The sequence below is a fragment of the Lycorma delicatula genome, chromosome 2 (assembly GCF_047948215.1).
Source record: "Lycorma delicatula isolate Av1 chromosome 2, ASM4794821v1, whole genome shotgun sequence".
In the NCBI taxonomy this organism is placed as follows: domain Eukaryota; kingdom Metazoa; phylum Arthropoda; class Insecta; order Hemiptera; family Fulgoridae; genus Lycorma; species Lycorma delicatula.
The window spans coordinates 80222850-80247236 of NC_134456.1; the positions used below are offsets into that span (position 1 = coordinate 80222850).

The following is a 24387-nucleotide window of genomic DNA, read 5'->3' on the forward strand; positions in this document are numbered from 1 at the left end:
GACATTGGGTTCATCTTCATCTTCTTCAATCTTGTCCAGTTGTTGAGTACCAGTAATCTTTTTAATTATTTCTTCATCACTGGTTTCATTCTCATCATTGCATTGTATTTTTTGTCTATATTTGAAGACTGTACAAAATTTTGAACCTGATGCTGTAAAAAAAAGTAGTCATTGTCATCACCATTGATTGTTTCAGTATCATCGTCGGCATTTACTTTTAAACCACTTCTGATAAAACAATTTCTGACAGTGCTATGTTTTATTTCATCACAACTATCCGTTAAGAACTGAATTGCCTGCATCAAATTTACTACACATGCACTAACATCTTTAGCGGTAGCTGAGGAAGTCAATGTATTTGCTTCAATGTCTTGTAAAATGTAACTTATTAGTTTACTAAGGTAAATAAATTAAAATTTTTTATTCCCATGTCAAGTGATCAAATTAAACTCTTATTCGGTTGCAGAAACTAAATTTAAATGTTTCATAAATCTACATTATGATTGGTAATACAGTTTTCAATAAAAGGCAAATATTTCTTGATTTTTTTTTTCTTTTTTCTTTAACTCTTTTTCTTAAACACTCAGCCAATCACAAAAAATTAGACTCATCATCCAGGCCTTTTTATTAAAATAGTAGTGCACTGGTAAATTCTCCATTCTAACCCGCTTAAAACCATCGGGATTTATCTGCTTTACTGATAACAAGAAGTTTTAATTTGTCACTGCCAGACATATTCATGCAACAAAGCACAGTAATTCGATCCGTTAGTTTTTCAGTCAGATAACACAATTTGTTTGTAACACAATAAAACTGAAGCACGATAAAACAGGCCTGTTTCATATATATGTTATAGGTGTTATCAAGTGAATATTTCTTCATTGTTTCAGGAAGATTTGAACTCTTCCATGATTCGGCACTGTCAGTATCGGTGCTTGCCTTTTCTTTAAATTTTATTTAACATCTCCATTTCCAATGTGACAGCCAGCCGTCTGTTGCTTTGAAATCACGGTGTCCCAATTTTTTTGCATGCACTTTTGCTTTTTGTTTTAGCAAAGGACCACTGAAACTTACTCCTAGACATAACGGTTGAAAACCATTCACTTAAAGCTTTCTCAATGAGTGGGTCCTTTCCATCACGTTTTCATTTATGAGAAATTATTTCTCCTTCATGTTTGTTAGACCAAGACCAATTTCTGTGAAGAGTTTCTTCTTTCTGATGCTCCCAGTAGTTCTGCAAGTTTATACTGACCAGTGTTTGGTGGATAACTTTTTATTTTGTCTAGCAAAGCAATTCTTTATGCCAATGTCATGTCTTTACTCTGCATAGTGATGAATTTGATAAATTATAAACATCCACTTTTTACTAAACTAACACTTAAAAAATAAAAAGATAAAAGTGATTAAAAATAATTATGGATAATGATAACAACAGCACCATACACAATGAACAACACATCATTTTGAATTACAAAAAAAAAATAATAATCTTTTAACAAAACTAATACATCCAAATTTTATGTCACTAGCCTTCATGTGCTGCACAATTATTTTGAGGTGTACTATTTCACATATCTTTAATTTTCTCTGATTCAGTGTTTTTGTTGCAGCAGGGTATGGTCCTACTTCAGACCTTCTTACTGATACCCTGTTTTCTATGGCACCAAATCATAGAATACAAGCATGGGATTTTTCTTCTTTCAACATTCCAGATATCAGCAATCGTAAGTAAAATTAAAGTCGCAGTTTTAATTTTCATCTTTTACAGACCAGTTACCACTAAATTGTTATTATTTTATTGTTTAATCCAGGCAAAAAACAACTAATCAGACTTAATCATATTTGCAAAGCTGATAAATTTGACTAATAAAATTGTATACTTTTTATTGTTATTTCTTATGAAAATAAAATATTAATTAAAAATACTATTAAACTATTAAGAAAATTTGTTTTTTTCCTGTTAGAAAAATGTCCCAGTTAAATGGAAAAAATATTTTGAATTCAGTTTTCTTCTGAAAGTCAATCTTCTGAAAGCTTCCACAAAATTAACTATTATGAAAATAGTTAATTTTGTTCTATTTTATAAGTAATAAGAAAAAGGTGTTTAGTTTGTTTATTATATAAAAGTTATCATAGACAGCTGAATTGCTACAATACACATTTCAATTAATTATAGGAATTGTTAATATAAACAGCATAAGTATGTTGTTTAATACTATTTTGCAGACTACTTAATGTTTATCATTATATAAGTTGATTACAAATTTTTACAGGGATGGCAAATTTATTGTTCACTGCTTTGTCTGAATAATAGATTATTTTTGTCTGGTAAAACTAAGATATGTAAAATGACTGTGTGATTCACTTATTTTAATTTTAATAAATTTTGCCACCTTAAAAATATGTTCATTTTTTTTTTGCAATTACAGAAACTTCTTAAATGTAGATATGTTTTTCTTAAACTAAGATAGGTTGCAAAAGTAAATGTAGAAGTCACACATAGAGGCTAGTTGTGATAGACTAACCTGTAATATGCACACTTTGTTAACTATACTTTATTGTAAAAAAAATAAATTTAATTTTTCTTAATGTTTTTATATTTGTCTTTATTTGTTATAATTTAGTTTGTAAAAGTATACACATTTTTGAGATTAACTTGTCACAACAAAAATATGAAAATTAATTTTACATTAATGACAATTTTAACCGGAAATAAAGAAAATTTATAATGTTAAATTTTACTTACAATGCTATATACTCTAAATTTACGGGCAACTCATTGTACCAACTTATCTCATTACCTCATGTGCAATTGTTGCGGATTGAAGCTAAATGTTCTCTGGATAATCGAAACTTATTTTCTAAGGTCTGTTCTTCTGTCTAATCTTATTTAAAATACCTTCCTGAAGCATCAGCAGCTTCTTATGGCTGTTCGTCTTGTTGAACTTTTAAAATTTCACAAATTCTAGTTTTTATTTTTCGTGGTAAATTATAACAAATTAAGCAAGAGTGGAGATATTCAATACTAGTTTCTTTTGATAATGTTTTCAAACATTTCCTTCATAATATTGAAAAAAAGGCTATAAAATATTGTAGCAAACAAACAAAATACACAGACAAATGATACAGACAATAATAACAGTAACCATAAAAAAATGCTATGAAATATTCTAACAATACTTTCAGTGCTTTCAGCACATGGTTTGTTAGCATTACTGTGTATCATTTCAACGCGTAAAACTAATTTGTACCATAATCAAAATACAAATCTTCAACTACAAAAAGGCATTTGGTTTGATTTTATAAACAAAGGAGGTAACTTTCATTTTCTGCATTTAATGTTTGTGTTAATGATGGACCATGATTCTCCAAAAGCTCTCTAGCAAGTAAGCGATATTGGCAAAATCCAACTCGATCAACTGTCAGATTTCAATGATTTGCTGAAATTGGCCAAACTAATTTTCAACCAGAATTTTTGCAGAACTATCCTTTAGAAGGGGTTCCTGTGTAGAGATTTCCATATTGGTTGCATAACATATTTTTGGGAGAAACAATACTGAGATCTGAATTTAAGAGAGCATTAAAAGATTTAAATGGCATAAAGGCTCCTGGAATAGACGGAATACCTGTAGAATTACTGCGCAGTACAGGTGAGGAAGCGATTGATAGATTATACAAACTGGTGTGTAATATTTATGAAAAAGGAGAATTTCCATCAGACTTCAAAAAAAGTGTTATAGTCATGATACCAAAGAAAGCAGGGGCAGATAAATGTGAAGAATACAGAACAATTAGTTTTACTAGTCATGCATCAAAAATCTTAACTAGAATTCTATACAGAAGAATTGAGAGGAGAGTGGAAGAAGTGTTAGGAGAAGACCAATTTGGTTTCAGGAAAAGTATAGGAACAAGGGAAGCAATTTTAGGCTTCAGATTATTAGTAGAAGGAAGATTAAAGAAAAACAAACCAACATACTTGGCGTTTATAGACCTAGAAAAGGCATTCAATAACATGGACTGAAATAAAATGTTCAGCATTTAAAAAAAATTAGGATTCAAATACAGAGATAGAAGAACAATTGCTAACATGTACAGGAACCAAACAGCAACAGTAATAATCGAAGAACATAAGAAAGAAGCCGTAATAAGAAAGGGAGTCGACAAGGATGTTTCCTATCTCCGTTACTTTTTAATCTTTACATGGAACTAGCAGTTAATGATGTTAAAGAACAATTTAGATTCGGAGTAACAGTACTAGCTGAAAAGATAAAGATGCTACGATTTGCTGATGATATAGTAATTCTAGCCGAGAATAAAAAGGATTTAGAAGAAACAATGAACGGCATAGATGAAGTCCTACGCAAGAACTATCGCATGAAAATAAACAAGAACAAAACAAAAGTAATGAAATGTAGTAGAAATAACAAAGATGGACCACTGAATGTGAAAATAGGAGGAGAAAAGATTATGGAGGTAGAAGAATTTTGTTATTTGGGAAGTAGAATTACTAAAGATGGACGAAGCAGGAGCGATATAAAATGCCGAATAGCACAAGCTAAACGAGCCTTCAGTAAGAAATATAATTTGTTTACATCAAAAATTAATTTAAATGTCAGGAAAAGATTTTTGAAAGTATACATTTAGAGTGTCGCTTTATATGGAAGTGAAACTTTGACAATCGAAGTATCTGAGAAGAAAAGATTAGAAGCTTTTGAAATGTGGTGCTATAGGAGAATGTTAAAAATCAGATGGGTGGATAAAGTGACAAATGAAGAGGTATTGCGGCAAATAGATGAAGAAAGAAGCATTTGGAAAAATATAGTTAAAAGAAGAGACAGACTTTTATAGGCCACATATTAAGGCATCGTGGAATAGTCGCTTTAATATTGGAAGGACGGGTAGAAGGAAAAAATTGTGTAGGCAGGCCACGATTAGAATTTGTAAAACAAATTGTTAGGGATGTAGGATGTAGAGGGTATACTGAAATGAAACGACTAGCACTAGATAGGGAATCTTGGAGAGCTGCATAAAACCAGTCAAATGACTGAAGACAAAAAAAAACATATTTTTGTTAATACCATTGAAAAATTTTTATCTATAAAATGGAAACTTTTCTATTATTCTATGAAATTGAAAAATAAAATAAAAAATCTAATATAAAAAATAATTAATAGTATGATATAATATTTCAGCTGATTATTTTTATTAACGCTGAAAAACCTTTTATGGTATAAAAATGCATTTTTATAATCTTTTTTGTATGTTAAGGCAACTAAAGTAAAGGTAAACATACAACATATCATGAAGAAATGTCTGTTTTTGGATAAAATATGGAATACTTAAAAAAAAAATGTAAAAGATGAAAAAAATAAAAGAAATATAAAAGACATTAAGGATAGCATGGACAAAATCTCCAGCATTCTAAGAAATCATCTCTCACACTTAATTTATAAGTAATACTATCACATCAACTGTAACCATTAAATTAATGAAAGATGAGGTAATGAGAGTGGAGATCACAAATATAGAAATTCTTCATTTATGATTTCTGCGGGGTTAAACACCCCGCAGAACTAGTCAAGCCTGTTTAAGGCTTGACTGGTTCCACTTACTGATGTCAAAACTGTTGCTAAAACAATTCAGTTACTGTATCAAAAGTTTGGTGATTATTTCACAAAATGGCAATTGGCCACCTAGATCATGTGATTACCAATTATCGTGTGTGCTTGAATTCCACTAATAATGCGTCGAATATTTGCTTTCAAGTCATCAATTATTAGTGGTTTGTTTGTCAACAAACTTTTAATGCAATAACTGAATTGTTTCAGCAGCTGTTTGGTATGTAGCACCATCCTGTAGAAACCACATCTCATTTAAATAAAAATTTTCCAAATTTACAAACAAAAAATCACATATTGCAGCTCGATAGTGAGCTGCGATAGTAAATGGTGAATACCATTTACTAAAACCATAACCTTACTCTTTTTCAAAAAAGAAAAGCAAAAAAGGCCCCTAATGATACTACCACCAGCACCAAACATTGATTTTTGTTGTTTTGAATGTAATGGTCGTTGAAACATTTATATATTGGAGTCATCCCAAATACGATTCCTTGTGAACAATGTGAAACTGAAAAATGTTGATTTTCACAGACACTTGCACTTACTGCAGCACTATTCTCTCGACTCCTTGTATTTCTTTTGTGGTGTTTCAACATCAAGTAGAGAAAATCCTCTTGAAATCTTTTAACCAAATGATGAGTTGTGCTTGGCCGATTATGTACACTAAATTTAACTATTAAATGATATGGTTCCTTTGTATTATATGGGTGTCATACACTTCTTTACATAACTTAGTTTAAAAGAAATTTATTTTAGTTTAGTTATGTTTAGATTAAGGTTAGGTCAGATATAACGATTCTGTGTGCTGAACTTTGTTTGATAACAACACACGTAACCTAATACACAGTAATCTTGTCTAATTAACCTTATTATAGTTATGAATACTGTAATCGATTAAATAAATAAATCTTAATTGGTTTATCATTATCTTATTTCATTTACGTTTGCAAGTCAGTTTTGTAACATTTAATAGATTAAATGATAGTGAATATCAGTAAATATGGAAAATTTGTTGAGGCACTTTTATAATAGAATAGGCCCAAAGATATTGTAAAATGCCAGCAGTTTTCTGTTGTGTAACCAAATAGAAACTGTACTATTTTAAACTAGGTGATTTTACGGAAATTATAATTCAGTATAAAAAGTGTTGCCTATACCATTGACATCATATCCTTACTTAACATATTTTTTATTATTAGATAGATATTTTTTTCTGAGAGATTTTGGTTGTTATAGAACAATCAGTCAGATTGTAAGAAAATGCAATAAAAGTTGTAAGGAGGGTTCTTTTCTGTTATTGTTATTGGTAATCTAGTAATTAATTAGGTGTTTTTGATCTAATTTAATTTTAATATTTAAAATATTTCTTTACTTTATTTTTTTCTTTACAGCTGAAAAGAATCTAGTTGTTAATGAATGTAGGATACACAATGATGCCAGTGTTGATGTTTCAAGTGATGGCCATCTGTTGGTTACTTTATTACCTTCTGGACGACTTAGCATGTTAGGTGAGATAAAACTATTGAATGCATATATATATATATATATTTTCAAAAGTTTTAGAATTATACACATTCAGTAGTTATTTAGTTATAATTATATGTAGTTTATATATATATATATATATATATAAACTATCTTTCAAGACCCATATCACTTCTGTATTAATAATTCAAATAAGTATGATTCAACGTGATCCACCCACATACAGAAAATAAAATAAAATGATATTTTTTCATATGATTGTTACAAGTTATATTATTCATTTTACTAGAAATCATATGAAAATATAAGGTGTCATTTTATTTTATTTACTTGAGTGGGTGGGTCACATTGGATCACGCACACACACAGTTTTAGTATCTTTCTAAAAGTATAATCCCCTGTTATTTGTATTAATATTGTATTTTTAATTTCTAGTAATTTTTTAATTTGTTTGAATATCAAATATTAAATGTGCATTATTAATAATATGATCAGAAACATTGGAAAAACCCAGTTTTCCATTTCTATAATGTCTAAAATGTTCATAAAATCTAGTTTTAAAAGATCTAGTAGTTTTTCCTATATAAATATGGTCACAGTCATTGTATTCTATTTTATTTTATAAATTCCCCTCAAATTGTATAAACCATATGAATCAGTATGTTTATTACTTCTTAAATGTTTTATTAAATTGTTATTTATCTACTAAAGATTCATTATAACAATTATATTTAGCAATTTGTTTTACAATATCTATTTTTTTATTTAATTTATTTTTATTTTCATTTTACTTTGTGTAATTAATTGCTGTAATAACCATGTTTGTATATGTATTAATTTTGTGTGTCCACAGATGATTTGAATATCTATGTATGGTAGTTTTGTTATTTATGGGTTTCCGATATAATAAAGTTATGAAATGATTATTTTTGTTGATTTCAATACTAAGATCTAAGTAATTTATTTTTCAATTGGGGTTTTCTAATGTTTTTGTTTATCTTAATAATACACATTCGATATCTGATAGTCAAACAAATTTAGAAATACTGGAAATTAAAAAATACAATATTAATACAAATAATAGGGGTTTAGACATTTTAGAAAGATTCTGTATAAAAAAGTAAATTTAATTTGATCAACCTTATGAGTATGAGGATGACACAATTATAAAAGTTGCTGTAAATATATATATATATATATATATATATATATATATATTTAAATTCTATTAAATAAAAAACCACATAGTACAGAATATTGGAATAAGACATACCTTAACTTAGTTTTTCATGAAAGTACTTTCATGGGATCCTGTAAAACTACTTTTGTGAAAAATTAAGGTAAGTTATGAGTTATCTCAATATTCCGTAATAGGTAGTTTATTTAGTAGCATTTAAATATATTTTAACAGTGGAGAGGAATAATATGAATCTTAAAAAGATTAATTTTAGTGAAGTGTGTAACTTCTCTAAAAACTATTAATAACTTAATAGTTGTAGTGCATAAATGCAGAATATATACTTTTAAATTTAAATTACTTATTATAATATATGTTACACAGTGTTTTTACAATTTTTCTGAATTTCTCTAAGTATTAGTCTGTGAATTATTTTATCATTATTAAATTTTTATTTTTGCTTATTAAAACATGTATAATATCATAAATAGAATAGAAATCAAAATGAATTTTATAAAAGAAAAAAAAATTAATTAAATCAAACTTATTTTACTGAATACAAGTAAGAATTAAATTATGAAAGATATCATTGGCAATGAATTAACATTGAATCTTTATACGATAAAGATAGAGGAGATAATAGAAATAATGAAATGACAGAATAAAAAAAAAATATATATATATAAAAAGATAGATTTACTGACAATAATGCATTAATTATGTAATAAGATAAAAACAACACTCAAAGAGTTTTATAAAACAGATCACGTTAATGAAATAAATTAATTCATATAGAATTACAAAACGGTAGAGATACAGGACCTTTTTTAAATATAGTAAAAAGTAAAATTATTACACCCAAATATTAACTGAGTTATAACAACCTCACAGGTTTACTGAAGCTCCACTAACCAAATTTACCAGTAAAACCTTTACTTAAATAAATAAATTTTAAGATGGAGTGTCATATTAATTATAAAAACAGTAGAAACAATTTTGAGTATAAAGATTAAATTGAACAGTACAAAAAAATAAGTTACAGTATAAAAAATGGCTTTATAAGTAAATCCACATTTACCAGCTCCATACTATCATCTAGTTCTTTTAAACTTATCCGCTACTAAAACTGTCTAAATGAGAAACTAGTTTTGATTGTCTTTTCTGATTTTCTCTTTAAGAACAATGTTAATGATATCATGTATTTAGTATTTTATTGTTTCTTGTGTTACAGTGTCCATAAAAAACAATGATAAAACATACTTGATTCCTGAAGTTTTTTAACTTTGCATTTCATTTCTTATTAAAAACCAAAACTATTCATTTAAAAAAATTGTAACATAATCTAAATAAACGATACCATTCCATTTATTTTTGACAGTTTTTTCATGACTACCTCTTCTGAAATGTTTTTTCAAATTGGGGAGTTATTTAACTGGAACCGTTATGAAAAAATGCCCATAATGTTCATGTTATATGAAATACAAACCATCAAAACACAATAATTAGATAAGTTATACTTAACCACGTTAATTCCAATATTCTATATAATAAATACATAAGTAGAATTGATGTGTCTTCACATGATATTGCATGCATACGTGGATGAGAGAACTCTGAAATAAGGCAGCATTAAACATTGCCATAAGTTTGGTGTTATATATTTTATAAGATATGCAACAAAGAAACAGGATGATGATATTGATGTTAAAAAATCTTAGTTGATGTTATTGAAATTGTAGCAGTTGAGTGGTTAGAAGCAAAGACTGCAGAAAGAGATCTTTATAGAGCTCTAGGGTTAATAAAAGTACCTGAGGAAAATCTAGATGCTCTGTTTGGGCAAATTTAAATTTTAAGCTTTAATTACATATCGTTTAATCACATTTTTATATAAAAATTGAATAACTGATGAAGTTGTTAATAAAGCACCTGTTTGATGACAATAAATGATTGACATTTTTAGCACACATTGCTCTGGCCAATATAGTCATTTCATTGGTCATGTATGAGTGTTTCCAGTTTTTAAATATTTAAAATATATTTATGTAAGTTGGTTAAAATTGTATTAATTTAAAAAAATATAATGTTAACAGGTGTATACAGTTTGCAGTGGGCAACACTTGGTCAGTTGCTATATCGAACAAGCTTTGAACAGAATGCAGTATCTGTCAGTTTATCACCAACTACTCGCCATTTGGTTGTTGGTCTTGCTTCACGAAGAGTTGCTTATACTAATCCAGAACGAAATAAACATACTATAGCACAGGTATATTAATATTATTGAGTTCTTCATTCTTCTTTACCTTAATAGGATTATAACTGCCATAATATATTTTTCAGTAATGTTTTCATGTTATTATGTAACTTAATTAATAATAAGATTGTGGAGCAGATCTCACCCTAAAAAACCTTTTTTATTTTTATTATTACGTAGGATTCTACCTCAGATCCTACACTTGGAAGAAGGAGGCTCCAAAAATGAAATTATTTTTTATTGATGCCTCCTCACATTTTAGGGAAAGATGCGTAATAGTATCACTAGACTCCCAACATTTACAAAAATGTTATTTTCTATAGTTACCATAGTTTTCTCAAATTGGACCTACATATACCCATATTTAGTTAGAAAACTAGGAACTTTTTTATATTAAGGTACTTTCTTTAACTAAGACTTGACTGTTAATAAAGAACTAAACTGGAGTTATGAACTTTTAGTGCTGACTATCTGATATGGTTTTCAGGTTACTTATACTTCCCATCTCTAGACTTAGGCAGGAACACGTAAGAATTACAAATGATTTACTCTTAAAGCTTGTTTTTTATTTACTTAAACTGAAACAAAGATGTTTCAAATGATTTGCCAAAAATTCCAGATGCAGTACACAAAATATTACACAAATTTTTATTTATATTTTATTATTTATTGGTTTTTCACATTTACTGTTTGTAAATTAACATTTTTGTTGATTTATTTATAAGTCTTAACATGTCTTGGTTAAACATTTTTTAAGAAAAATAAGTAAGATTGAAAAAAAGAAGCAGCAGCATTTCTTGTACAACCTCTCTGATATGAGCTGAATCTATAATTATCTGCCTGCTGACATAGATTTGATATTTAAGACCTAATCTGAAACTACTTATTCTTGGGTCTGGAATGTAGTTTAGCTTGGACATGTAATATAGATGGTATCATACACTTAAATAATAAGAAATTAATGTTGTGCAAAAGTTAAGGCTACATTTTAAAAAGAGTTGTGTGAATGTGTGGTATTTAAAGAAGATAAAGAAGAAGCCTAATTTATATTACCTTCTTAAAACTTGTTTTTTAATGATAATATTGTTTAATTTTTTGCAAAAACAGATTTATTTCTTTATTTTAATTTAAAGAGTACTTGCTGTTTATTATCTGTCCTACAATTTGATGAGGTTTCTGTTAATATTTCTGTTGATGAGTTATCTTTTATGTTGATTTAAGAGGGGAACAGAATGGAACACAAGAAGAGCGGGAGTTTGTTTTCTCCCTACTAATTGCAGAACCTGGACAAATGTCTCTTGCTGCTATGTCTTTCTATTTTATTGGGTGGGTTATTATTTGTTTAGTGGCGGTTATAGATTTTATTCATTTTATTTTATTTTAAGGACAGATTTGTATTTACGTTGCAGTTCTTTAGATCAATGAGAAGTAATTAACTGGGGCTGATACGGGGAGACTAAGCGTGCATGTGCTTTGTACTTCTGGCAACAATCCCCTTCAGTCTGTCCTCTGAAGTCTTTTCAGTCTAAAGGAGTTCTGTGGGGGGCCAGACTCCATGGAATTTACCTTCAGTGGAGGAAGCTTCCAGACAGATATGTGTCCGCAAAGGGTTTGGGGAGATCGCATGGCTACCGTCATTGCACTGGTTCACCTGAAACAGACATAAAAAGGAGGCATGTTCTATATTGCAAGAAAGATATAACAGATCTCGTTAAGGACAATATGACAAACCTCTCATGTATCAACCTACCTACATATTAAATTTTTATAAAATTTAATTTTTTTTTATGAAGTGTGGCAAAATCACTTTTAATGTTCCTGCTCGCGCACAAAAAAAAACCGTAACAAAAACCCTAATATTGAAAAATATTAATTAGGATAGTATGGGCTTAGATTCAGATGTTTTCAATAAAAGTTGAATGTTAACAATTTATTTAATTTATCATTTTAAATAATTAAGTGGTCTACTAGTAGTTAACACTGGTCAGGTAAGATATATTTCTGTTAGCAATAGTGAATATTAACCCATCGGGTTGGTCTAGTGGTTAACGCGTCTTCCCAAATCAGCTGATTTGGAAAGTCGAGAGTTACAGCGTTCAAGTCCTAGTAAAGCCAGTTATTTTTACACGGATTTGAATACTAGATCGTGGATACCGGTGTTCTGTGGTCGTTGGGTTTCAATTAACCACACCTCTCAGGAATGGTCGAACTGAGAATGTACAAGACTACACTTCATTTACACTCATACATATAATCCTCATTCATCCTCTGAAGAATTATCGAAACGGTAGTTACCGGAGGCTAAACAGGAAAAAAGAGAGAGCAATAGTGAATATTAAATTAGGATGAATAAAGGTTTTAAAAGATATTTTATTTTATTTTGTTTATTTAACTAAAAGCTTCCACTAACTTGACTGTAGACAGTGAAAAGGGTCCAACTAGCTTCTTATATATTTTCTGTTGACACCTCCGGCACATAATGCAACAAAATCATATGTTTAATTATTTTTAAACACTCAATAGGACATTAGATTTTATCTATATCTTTACTATTATAAGATATTATAATGGGGTAGATTAAATTAATATTGGTTCAAGTATTTATTTTATTTTACATTTAATTTGAATAAAATATAACACAACTAAATGCTTAATTATTTTTTAAGCCCTAGTTAGGGTGTTATATTATATTTTCTATTTGTGTAATATTGTATGATACTGAAATGGGGTAAATAAAATTGAATTAATTTTGGTAAAAAAAAAAACATCAAAAAACCATATGTCCATACATGTATGTCTAACAACTTTACGTGCAATGGGAGTTCCGTGTTGGCTCACCCGATGTAGAGGGTCCGCCTGGTTTATCATACACAAACCTTCAACCTGTCTTTTCATGGTGGTTTATCTGACACAGTGTGAGGCCTTTTCCTCACACCTTGCGGTGTAGGGTCCTCTCGCCAGATGACCCTGAGATAGCTGTGCTCAGACACGACCACTCTCCTGAACAGTCCGTGCACCTGTACTACGCCCACTTCTGTTGGTAGTGAAGTTTGGCGTTTCTGACAAACCACAGCGCTCTGAAAATTGTCCGCAGTACCACATTTTAGACGGCCTCCAGCTTTTCCTGGAATGTGGAACACAACAGAGCCCCCCCAAGCCAAGTAGGTGTATGCCAGAATTGGTAAGATTTAAATATGGTATATGAGTATCTTAGTCGCCAGCGGAATGGAGCTGGCTCGATTAAGTACTGGGTATAGGAAAGCCCTGGTGGCCTTTGCCCTCTGGGTCACATATTTTACATGTTCTCCTAAGGTAGGCTGTTTATTCAGGACCACTCCCAGATACTTAACTTTTGTCTTAAAGGTTATTTTTTCCCCTGATATTTCTAGCTGTCTGGTCGGAGCAGGTCACTTGCATCTGAATATCATGGCCACGAAAATTTCTTTCTTGACCCTGATTCTCCACATATCAAGTCATGGCTCCACTAAATCCAGCTGCCGTTGGAGTCTCTTGACCGTGTAATCTGTATTTTGGGACGTGTAGTAATATGCCATATCATCGGCATATAAAGCAGTGTTGACACCTTCCAACAACGGCATATTGTTTGTATATGCAGTGTAAAGAATCAGTGAAAGGACTGCCCCCTGGGGAATCCTGGCGGTTATTGCCCTGGTAGTTGATAAGGATTCCCCAATGTGTACTGTGAACTGTCTTCCCAGTAGGTAAGATCTTATTAGCTTGACATAGCGGCCAGGGACTGTCGTGTGAGCAAGCTTATATAGTAGGCCATTATGCCAAACTTTATCAAAGGCTTTAGCCACGTCCAAGAAACAGCCGCGGTCACCGCTTAACTGTTCAAGCCTCCAACAAGGCTATCCACCAGTTGAACTAGTTGGAGGGTTGTTGAGTAGCCCTCTCTGAACCTGAACTTCTCAGGCCAAATCTCCAACCCCAAACATCACTGAAGTTGCTCAAGGAAAATTCTTTCAAATAACTTTGACAATGCACATTGACCTGTAATTCCAGGGGGAATGTAGACTTTTCCCGATTTGGACAAGCATACCACCTTCGTTGTTTTCCAGCATTCTGACAAATACCCAACGTACAAAATGGATGTGAAAAGGGTGTCAAGGCTTTTTACCCTCGTGCAGTCGTTTATGCAACCTGAATACCGAAGAGATGTCGTCCAATATCGAGATGAGTTAATCTCTCCAAGATTCTTCACAATGCTTTGTCAGCAGTACTTTCACCCTGTCTGTTTGTCTGTAAAATGCGTGTTTGTCATTGGGGGACAGGGTGAGGCTATATCTCCTCCTCAGCCAGCACTTTTCGAAGATTGCCTAGGAGATGTGAGGTGGGAGATCATAATGGAGGGGTTGTATGGCCTTCTCTGTAGTGCTATAAGACAGAGCCTCATTTATGGACGACGTGATGCGATTGACCGTGTAGTCCAGGAGTTCTGGATCTATCAACCTAAAATCCTATTGGAAAGCCTTGTGGAACTTTCTCCAGTTCACTAACCTTTGGGGTGTTGGTGGTGGGTCTCGCCCGGCCCCTACTTTGCCCAACTCCAGTAAGACCTGAGATTTTAAGAGGGTAGTTGAATGTAAACGATTACGTTCCATTCTTTGCCATACGTAGGTGACAAAAATTTATGTCCAAGCTTGTTTTATTTTTTTTGGACGTGTTTTAACTTGCATTATTGACATAAACCTTCTCCCACAGTTGCTGTTACAAAGTCAGAGCAAAATGTTCCAGGTAGTGTATCATTATTATTATTTGATATTATCATGATAAATCCTCATAAAATTTCTCTTAAATGAAGGGGGGTAGCATTTTGAAATTTTTACTACACTTATAACATAGGTTACGAATTGTTTAGTGAAGGGTGAAAGCATGTCAAAAATAAACCTCATACTTGGAAATTAAAAATGTTGTACTTTGAATAATTATTTAAAAAAAACTGTATGAGATTGTTTGGCCATTTGGTAAGTAATCATTGCATATCCCTTATAGAAGTTAATATTAATATTTGAAGAGTTGAGTAAATAAGTGAAAATTACAATAAAAAAAAAGCAAGTGCAAGATCAGTTCCTCATTCTTTTCAAGAACATTTAGTTGCAAGAACATTTAGACTCAACTTCTTCAATGTTTTGAAAGAAATTGAGACAAATTTTAATATATATTATGCAATGAAACTTTAGTCCACCACACCATTTTACTCTTTGTTCAGAGAGCAGATATGGATTGAAAACACTACTCTGAGAAAATTAAGAGCAATTTTTTTAACAGGCAGACTTACGGTTACATATTCTCGGATTCTAGGATGAGTATTTATGTGATCTATTTCTCTGCTGAAAAAAGAATCAATACAGAATTTATTCAACATGAGTAAATAAAACTCAAGCAAGATAAGTAAAAATCCGCATCAGATAAAGAGCAATCAGTATAACATGATAAAAAATTTTCTTTGACATTTAAACATGACTTAATCTTTGCCTGGCGTAGATTACTGGCATCACCAATTCATTCAATCTTATTGAATAAACTGTTTATTTATTTATTGTTTCTCCTCTCTTCTTTTTTACATAATTACGTAGCTACATTATAATTTCATACAAAAAAATTCTTATATCATCTAATTGTAATTAAAGATTTAATTATTAAAGTTTCTAATATATCTAGTTCTGACACAATTTGTTGTTACTGTTTTTTTTTAAAGATAAAGAGAAATTAGGTACGTCTGAGAAAAAATCTGTATGGAAGTTACCATCATATTATTTTAATTGAAAATAATGAATAAAATAATTTAAAAAAATATAACATAAAGGCACTGTGCTGCTTGTGACAGAAGTAAATAAAATAATACTCATACTTAGTATTTACAGTAAGAATTAACATCCAGCCTGTGCTAATAAACCTTGATACCATCAGAATTGCATGACAATAGAAGAAGTTTTAGAGTATTTTAACACTCCAAACTACAAACATGAATTTCATTTATTATTTTTATTTGTTTAAATGTTTGTAGATAAAAAAGAAGATAAACTATTCTATTTTTTTTATAAGGACAATTATTATCTTCAGACAAAAGGGTTTCCCATGGGTTCACCTTTATCTGCAATCATGTCTGAAATTTTCCTACATTTTGAAAACATTGTAATTATGATATTTTGAACAAGCATCAAATATAGTTGTGGATTAGGTATTTGGACGATATATTGGTCAGTCAAACTACAAATGATGAACATATGACTATTTTAATTATACTTAATAACTAAAATAATGACTTAAAATTCATGTTTGAAATGGAAATTAACAGGAAAATGTACTTTTTGGACATTGAAATTGAAATAAACAGAAACAATATTATAGAAACATCTGTTTATAGGAAATCAACCATAAATTACACAACTATACATAAAGAATCTAATCGTCCGTGGTCACAAAAAATTGGCACATATAAAAATTTTAATTTCTAGAGCATTGCAGTACACAAAAAATAACCCAGATAAACTCAAAAAATAGCAAAATAGCAATAGGTAAAACAAATACAGTTTCCAATCGAATTGTCAAAAGAATTTATAAAAAACAAACAACCAAACATCAAAATAGTTTTATAATGTTAACAGAATAATAATAATAATAATAATGATAATAATAAAGAACCTACTAAGAGCTACTTCATCCAGTAACATATACTAAGATAATAGAAAAAATTATTGATGTTTATGATAAAGATAAATATAAGAAAATTTAAAACCTTATAACAAAGTTTTAAAATATTTAAGGGATAATAATAATAATAATAATAATAATAATAATAATAATAATACTAATGGATAAAATTTAAGTTGAATATATAATATTAAATGTAATGATTATAATGGTATATACATCAGTAAAACCAACAGATCTTTCAAAAAAAAGGTACGCAGAGCATTATAATGCATACAAGAACAAGAAGAGAGGCATTTCTAATATAGCTGACCATCTGCTACAACATAAACGCCCTATTACTGATTATGAACACAAGTTAGAAATTTTAGAAACATGCAAAAACAGTAAAAATATAAACATCTTAAAAAAAGACTGCATTTATAAATTCAAGCAAACCCATGAAATTTAAATGTTTGTGCATGGATGGAAAGTCCAGATAAATCAAGTCTTTTAATCTACTTAATTGGCCTGTGTATTCACTTTTGTTCCTTAATGATTGTAACTCTGTCAAATCTAATGTGATATTCTGCCTTGTTTGACTTACCATTCAGTTTTGGCTCAATTCAGTTATTATGTACTTGAATCACAATATTTAGGGATACAATATTCAACAATAATGATGAGTTCATCGAAACTGCGCAAAGCTGGTTTCAGGAAAAAAAGCTTCTTTTAAGATTGGATCTTTTGCAATGATAGAACAAGTTATTGGTAATAGATTTTGGTTACGTTTTAATAAAATTGTAAGAATTTATTGTGTAGGGAATCGTCCTCTCAATAGCCTTTCTCTTAAAAGGAATATTGATGAATTTTTAAAAGGAATAAAACAGATTGTAGTTTTTCTGTAAATTAGCATAGATAATTTATGAATACATATTTTCTCATGGAATTTTTTTTACAGATATTCCGCTTGGAAGGTGCAAAACACGGAAGTGGTAGTCAAGGTCGTCTCGAACCATTAAGAAATTTAGAATTAAATTGGAATTTGGGTTATATGAGCTTGAATTGTATACGATGGGCTCCTAACCCGGGTCAAGGTTTAGTTTATGGTACAAATACAGGCCAGTTAAAACTTTTGCGGTAAATAAAACAGCTTTAATCCATTCAGTGATAAACTTTTTTTTATTATATTACTATTATTGTAGCTTTCAGACTGTTTATATTTTATAAATACATAGAAAATATATATTTGCAATTTTTTTAAAGACTGAATGTATCAGCAACTGTCTTCAAGTCGCTAAACTTTGATATTATTTCTTAGAAAATATTAAAAAATAGTCACTGTTTTCTAATAAATGTTTATAATAGTAGGAATTTTTCTTGATTTCTATTATCTGGCCTGTGTCTTTGTGAAATGTTCTTAAATACGGTTAAGTATTGTTCAATTTATTGTATATATTTGTATAAAAATATTTGAGACTGGTGCTCTCGAAATGTATAGTGCTAGTAATTAAGTGATTGCCCGATCATTGTAATATTTTAACAAATTGTAATTTCAAAAACGTACACAGTTTCATTGTATTTTAATGTACAATCTATTAGTTTGTTTATTAATATGAGTTTAAATTATTGTACAAATATTTGAAAAGAATTTATTTGTTGTATTGTTATTAGTAAATGGTGCTTCTTAATCTTTTAAACTAAGCTCTCTGATGAAATTGGGATAATTTATAAATGATACAGCAGTGCACATTATTTAGTATAAATGAGTTCTTTAGTTGTTATGTCAGTATTTTAGATCGATTAAATTCTCATTGCTAGTCTATGATTTCTTCAATATTTATTTTGTTTACTTAAGTAACTTTAGGCCTGTTCCTGATTACAGTTACAGTACTTTTTGTGATGAGAAAGAGAGATGAATTATAAGAAAATAACGAATAAAAAAATCCTTCATAAAATTTATTTAACTTTGTAAATGTAGTAATTCCAAAAGAAGAAATATTTTTTTAACCCATCTATTTGTAAAATTATTGAAGATTAGTAAAAATATTATGTGATGTAGTTTTGGTAGCTTATAAAAATTGTTGTTTACTAATAATTTCTTAATCTTATTAACATTTGTAGATCGTCTGGTAATTTATTCATAAAAAATATTTTGTTCAAGTTTACTTAACCACAACCACTATTAAGTCGGTACGTTTTGGTTAATTATTGTAATAAAGTTTTTAATTTAATTTTTTTTTAAGTGTGAAAAGTTCCTGTATAAATCCTTTGTTTAGTTTCAGTCATAAGTTGTATTATCATGTTTACTGTTGTGCTAAGTATTATGTTATCGTTTTATTGTACATTAGAAATCATTAGAAAAATTATTGTTTTGTTAATTTAAAAAAAAAAATTTAACACTCATATTAACCTCAATCTATTAAGCGTACTTTTTAGTCCTGAAGTAGGTCAGATACTTTATGTGGAATTTGATAGGCTGAAAAAGTGCACGGCAATATATATCTGTATTCTATTTTGTAAGAGTAAAACATGTAAATTATCTACTTGCTGTTTCGTCAAATGCCATAATGACTTGCTTAATACTTAATATAATTTTTTTATAATGCAAAATACAACAATCCAGTCATTTTTAATATTCAATACTAATCATTTATGTAATAAGTATTTTCTTTTATAATAAGTGATGTATTATATTCTGAAAGTAATTATTGTATCATTTATTTTTTTATATTGAGATATTATAAGTATCTTTGCTTTTGTTAGAACTGTATATTTTAAAACATCTGTGATTAAGTTAAATGTTAACTCCCTTCTAATTTTTTAGTATCAGAAAAATTGTTTTATTAAATGAGAATTAAACAGTAATTGTATGTAATTTACAATAATATTACATAGAATATTCTATTATCCTAGTAATGTAATTTAACTATACAGAGTTAATGTCTACATTATGCGTTTTGCATCGGCTAAATTAAAGAGATTAAATAGGCCAAAATCTTTTATTAATTGACTCCAATACTGTAATTACTATTACCATTTGTAACAGAAGTAAAATTCTCTATTTCAATTTATTTTAAAATCAGTAGTTATACATTGCATATTGTAATTGTTAAACATTGTGTCTCTTCTATTGTATATACATTCATTAAATTACAGTAACGAAAAAATTATTTTAATCTTAAATCTGAAAGATTTCTGATTCTCAGAAACGCATTTTGAATTTTCAGTTGTTCATTTATATATATATTTGAATTTTGAATGATATTTATTTTGGTCAAAGTAATTTCACCTACATAAATTTTGAAGATGTTAAATTTTTATGCAAAAAAGTATTTCTGATTACTTTTTTATTTAAATGAAATTTATTCTGGTTGTATAATGGAGAAGTATTAGTGTTATGATGTTCCAAGTTTTAGATTGTAAGTAAGTTTAAAAGATTATGAATTTTTAAGCAAAAAGTTTTATTTTGTATATGCATAGATTAATTGCTTCTAAAAACTGGCTTAACATTTTTTTCTATTTATGTACACAATAAAATATTCCTTAAAACTCTTGTGTTTTATTCCTGGTTGATTTATAAATGTGGATGATTAATACTACTGAGAAATATATTTTAATTCCACTTAATTAAAATTCAGAGATCTTTCTCCGGTATTGCTATTTAATTATTTATTTGTCATATTAAATTTTTCTTTTACATTTTTGTTTCTAAATAATTTTTTTGTCATTTTCTTTAAAAAGAAATTATTTTAACTATAATTGAGCTTATTTTTTTATTTTAAATCATAATTACAAAATATTTAATTCACTTGATTGCTATTGTCACATTGGTTAGGTGTAATGTGATTTTAATGCTGTGTTACAGAGAATGTTACAGAGCTCTTTGGGTTGACCTCGTCATTTATCCTTTCATTTCATATCCTTCATTCCTTCCTTTAGTTGTTACCATGAGAGCTGTGTTATTGCCTTGCCCCTAAATCTATCGTGCTCTGCTGGTAACTTCTAGTAGCCATTGAAACATATACTTTATTTGAGTTGATTGTGTGGAAAAAGCCTATGGTTTATCCCAGGATTAATTATTTCCTTTATTGGAATAGGACGAATAACCAAAACAGTGTGAGTTGCTATTTGAGTTAAGCCAGGTCTACTTCTCATAAAATTAAAATAAGTAGTTAGATGAATACTTATTTCTATACATAGTTGATTAAATACTTATTATATTCTATTATAGTTAAAGATTATGGCTACTTGATGCACAGCAGTCAGGAGTTTTTTTGATTATTTATGACTCTTTGGTTGAGTTCAGAATGTTTGGAATTTTTTGTTGATTAGCACAGTTTTGGGAATAAATTTATTATAGTGTTGTTAGTTTTGATTGTTAATTAATTTTTTTTTACAGTTGAATTTTAGTACAGGAAATTCTCAGTTAAATAAATGTATTCTGTTTATTAATTTTTACTTCCTTGTATGAAGTAAAGGAAGTATTGTGATCGCAAAAAATTTTGGTCTTCAGATTTCATCTCCTTTTTTCTTTTTTTTTTTTAACTTTTTTGTACTTCCTTGTACAAAGTAAAGGAAGTAATCTGATCATGACATATTTTGGTTTTCATATTTCAACAGAATTATCCATTTTGACCATATCTGAATCAATTTTGACTAGTTTACGTGAAGTCTGTGTGTACGTACATATGTATGTGCGTTATCTTTCTTGCATAACTCAAAAACAATTAGCTGTAGGATGTTGACATTTTGGATTTAGTTCTGTTGTAAAATCTAGTTGTGCCACCTTCCTGTTTTATTGGAATCAAAATTAAAATTAAAACTTTAATAAATGAAATATTTGTATCTTAAAGGGAAGGCACATAGATTCAAAGACTTCATCTCCTTTTGTTTTTTAACTGTTTTTTTTAACTTGTGATTGTAAACAAATTTTACAATAAATAATAAATAATTCATCAATAAAAAAAATGAAAAAATTATTAGTGAAATAAAATAAAAATAGTAGATTGGTAAAACATCTGATTATTTAACATAATTGAAAATTATAATTTAGAATTGTATTATTTTTGGATTTTCTTAACAAATTCTTATAAAAATTGTATATTTATTTTTAAAAAAATAATTTTATTTAATTATCCAACAGAAAAATAAAATAAATCTTTGAATTGTATTCAGTTAAAAGTGGTTGTTGAAAATTTTTTTTAACTTGTGCATATATGCACAAGATTTTATGGTGTGCATTTCAGATTTCTGGTGTCATATAAATAAAAGTTAATAATATACATAATTTTTGTTTCCTAACATGTGATACATGATTTTAATCTGTTTTTTTTATGCTGAAAAACGATTTTGAACTCAGAATCTTTTGTCACTCACAATTTTTGAAAAATTTTTAAATTTTAATTAAAGGATTTTTTTCATTTTTCAATGTATAGTTAGCATTTTAAGCTCCTATATTGTATTTTGTTAGCTCATCTTTTATTGTTTAACTTTGTTAACATAATTTGTAAGCTATAAATAAACAATACTAGACAAAGAATTAAATCATATAGTCACATATTATGACATCATATCTAATACTGAAGAGTGAGCCTTCATGGACAAGATTAATCATGGCTGTGCAGGTCAAAACATGTAGCAGAAAACACATATGTGTTGTTTGTATTAAGCAGTGGATTTAGGAATGATTTTTTTCAGTTTTATTGCTGTCTTAAGTTTGTTAACAGTGCAGTATCATAATGCTTCAAAATTGTGTAAATGATGTGGATGCCTTTTGTTATGTACATGGTGAGTTTACCGTAAAATCAAACAGAAAAAATATTACACCTTTAATTAAAAAATCATGTCATTTGTACTTTCAGTGTAAAATTGGTGATCAGGATAGTGCATGGGCTCCTCATATAGTATGCACTAAATTTGTGCTGTATATTTAAGAGAATGACTGAAAAATACACAGAAAGCTTTGCCATTTGGTGTACCTATGGTTTGGCGTGAACCACAAAGGATCATGTAACCGAATGCAATTTTTGTTTAACAAGTGTCTGGGATTTCAAAAAAAATCTAAAAATACTGTAAAATATCCTTTATTGCAGTCTGCAATCAGGCCTGTACCTCACAGTGAAATTATTCCAGCTCCTGAGCCACTTGTGAATGTATGTTTCGAAAGCAGCGATGAAGAATCAGGTAGTACTGAAGAAGACAACAATGATTTTTAATTATCTTCTAATAAGCCACATCTTATATCACAAGGTGAATTAAATGACTCTGTTAGGGATTTAAATTTTATCAAAAAATCAAGCTGAACTGATAGGATCAATACTGCAAGGTTGGAATTTACTTTAAAAAAATACAAAAATTTCAGGCTTTCGGAGCTGATAAAAAGAACTTTCTCATTATATTTTATTGATGAAAATAATTTGGTTTATTGCACAAATATTGATTGTATTTAGGACAAGTTCATTAACCTGAGGACTGGCACCTTTTCATAGATTCGTCCAAGTATAGATTAAAAGTGGTTCTACTACACAATGGTAACAAATATCCTTTGATACCAGTCGTTTATGGTATTAATTTGAAAGAGACATAGATGTAATGAAAGATGTTCTTGAAAAAATAAATTATAAAAAACATATGTGGTGATTTGAAAGTTATAGCAAATTTGTTAGGCTATACTAAGTGCATGTGTTTTCTTTGCGAATGGGACAGCTGAGCTAGGGATAAATATTATGTTACTAAAGAGTGGAAAAAACGAGACAAATGGGAAAAATATTATTCATGAGCCCTTAATTGAACTTTAAAAATTATTTTTATCCCCTCCATACCAAGCTAGGACTAATAAAAAATTTTATAAAAGCAATGAAGGATATTCCCGGATTTTTGTACATCAGGCAGAGATTTCCAAATGTAAGTGAAGGAAAAATTAAAGAAGGAATATTTGTTGGTCTTCAAATTAAGAGTATTGGGCAAAGATGATGTATTTAACTTGTGTTAAATAATGTAGAAAGTGCAGCTTAGGCTTCATTTAAAGATGTTTGCAAACATTTTCTCAGCAAACAAAAATCCGACAATTACCACGATATTGTTAATCAACTTCTTACTTCATACAGAGCTATGGGATGTAATATGTCTTTGAAAATACATTTCTTCCACTCACATCTGGATTTTTTCTCGGACAACCCTCGGAGATGTAAGTG

General features: G+C 29.1%; 1 protein-coding gene across 4 annotated transcripts in view; it reads left to right on the forward strand.

Moving 5' to 3' along the window:
• Window positions 1–20826, forward strand: part of LOC142318929 (uncharacterized) — an 89980-nt gene extending 69154 nt beyond the window's left edge. For 2 of the 4 annotated variants that reach the window (XM_075355610.1, XM_075355611.1), the window contains exons 20-23: window positions 1611–1724; window positions 7013–7129; window positions 10374–10546; window positions 18153–20826. In XM_075355610.1, coding sequence (XP_075211725.1) covers window positions 1611–1724; window positions 7013–7129; window positions 10374–10546; window positions 18153–18335 — 587 coding nt within the window. In that variant the 3' untranslated portion in view covers window positions 18336–20826. The remainder of the gene's footprint in view (window positions 1–1610; window positions 1725–7012; window positions 7130–10373; window positions 10547–18152) is intronic. The other 2 variants (XM_075355613.1, XM_075355612.1) reach the window with 2 other exon arrangements.
• Window positions 20827–24387: the final 3561 nt, after the last annotated feature.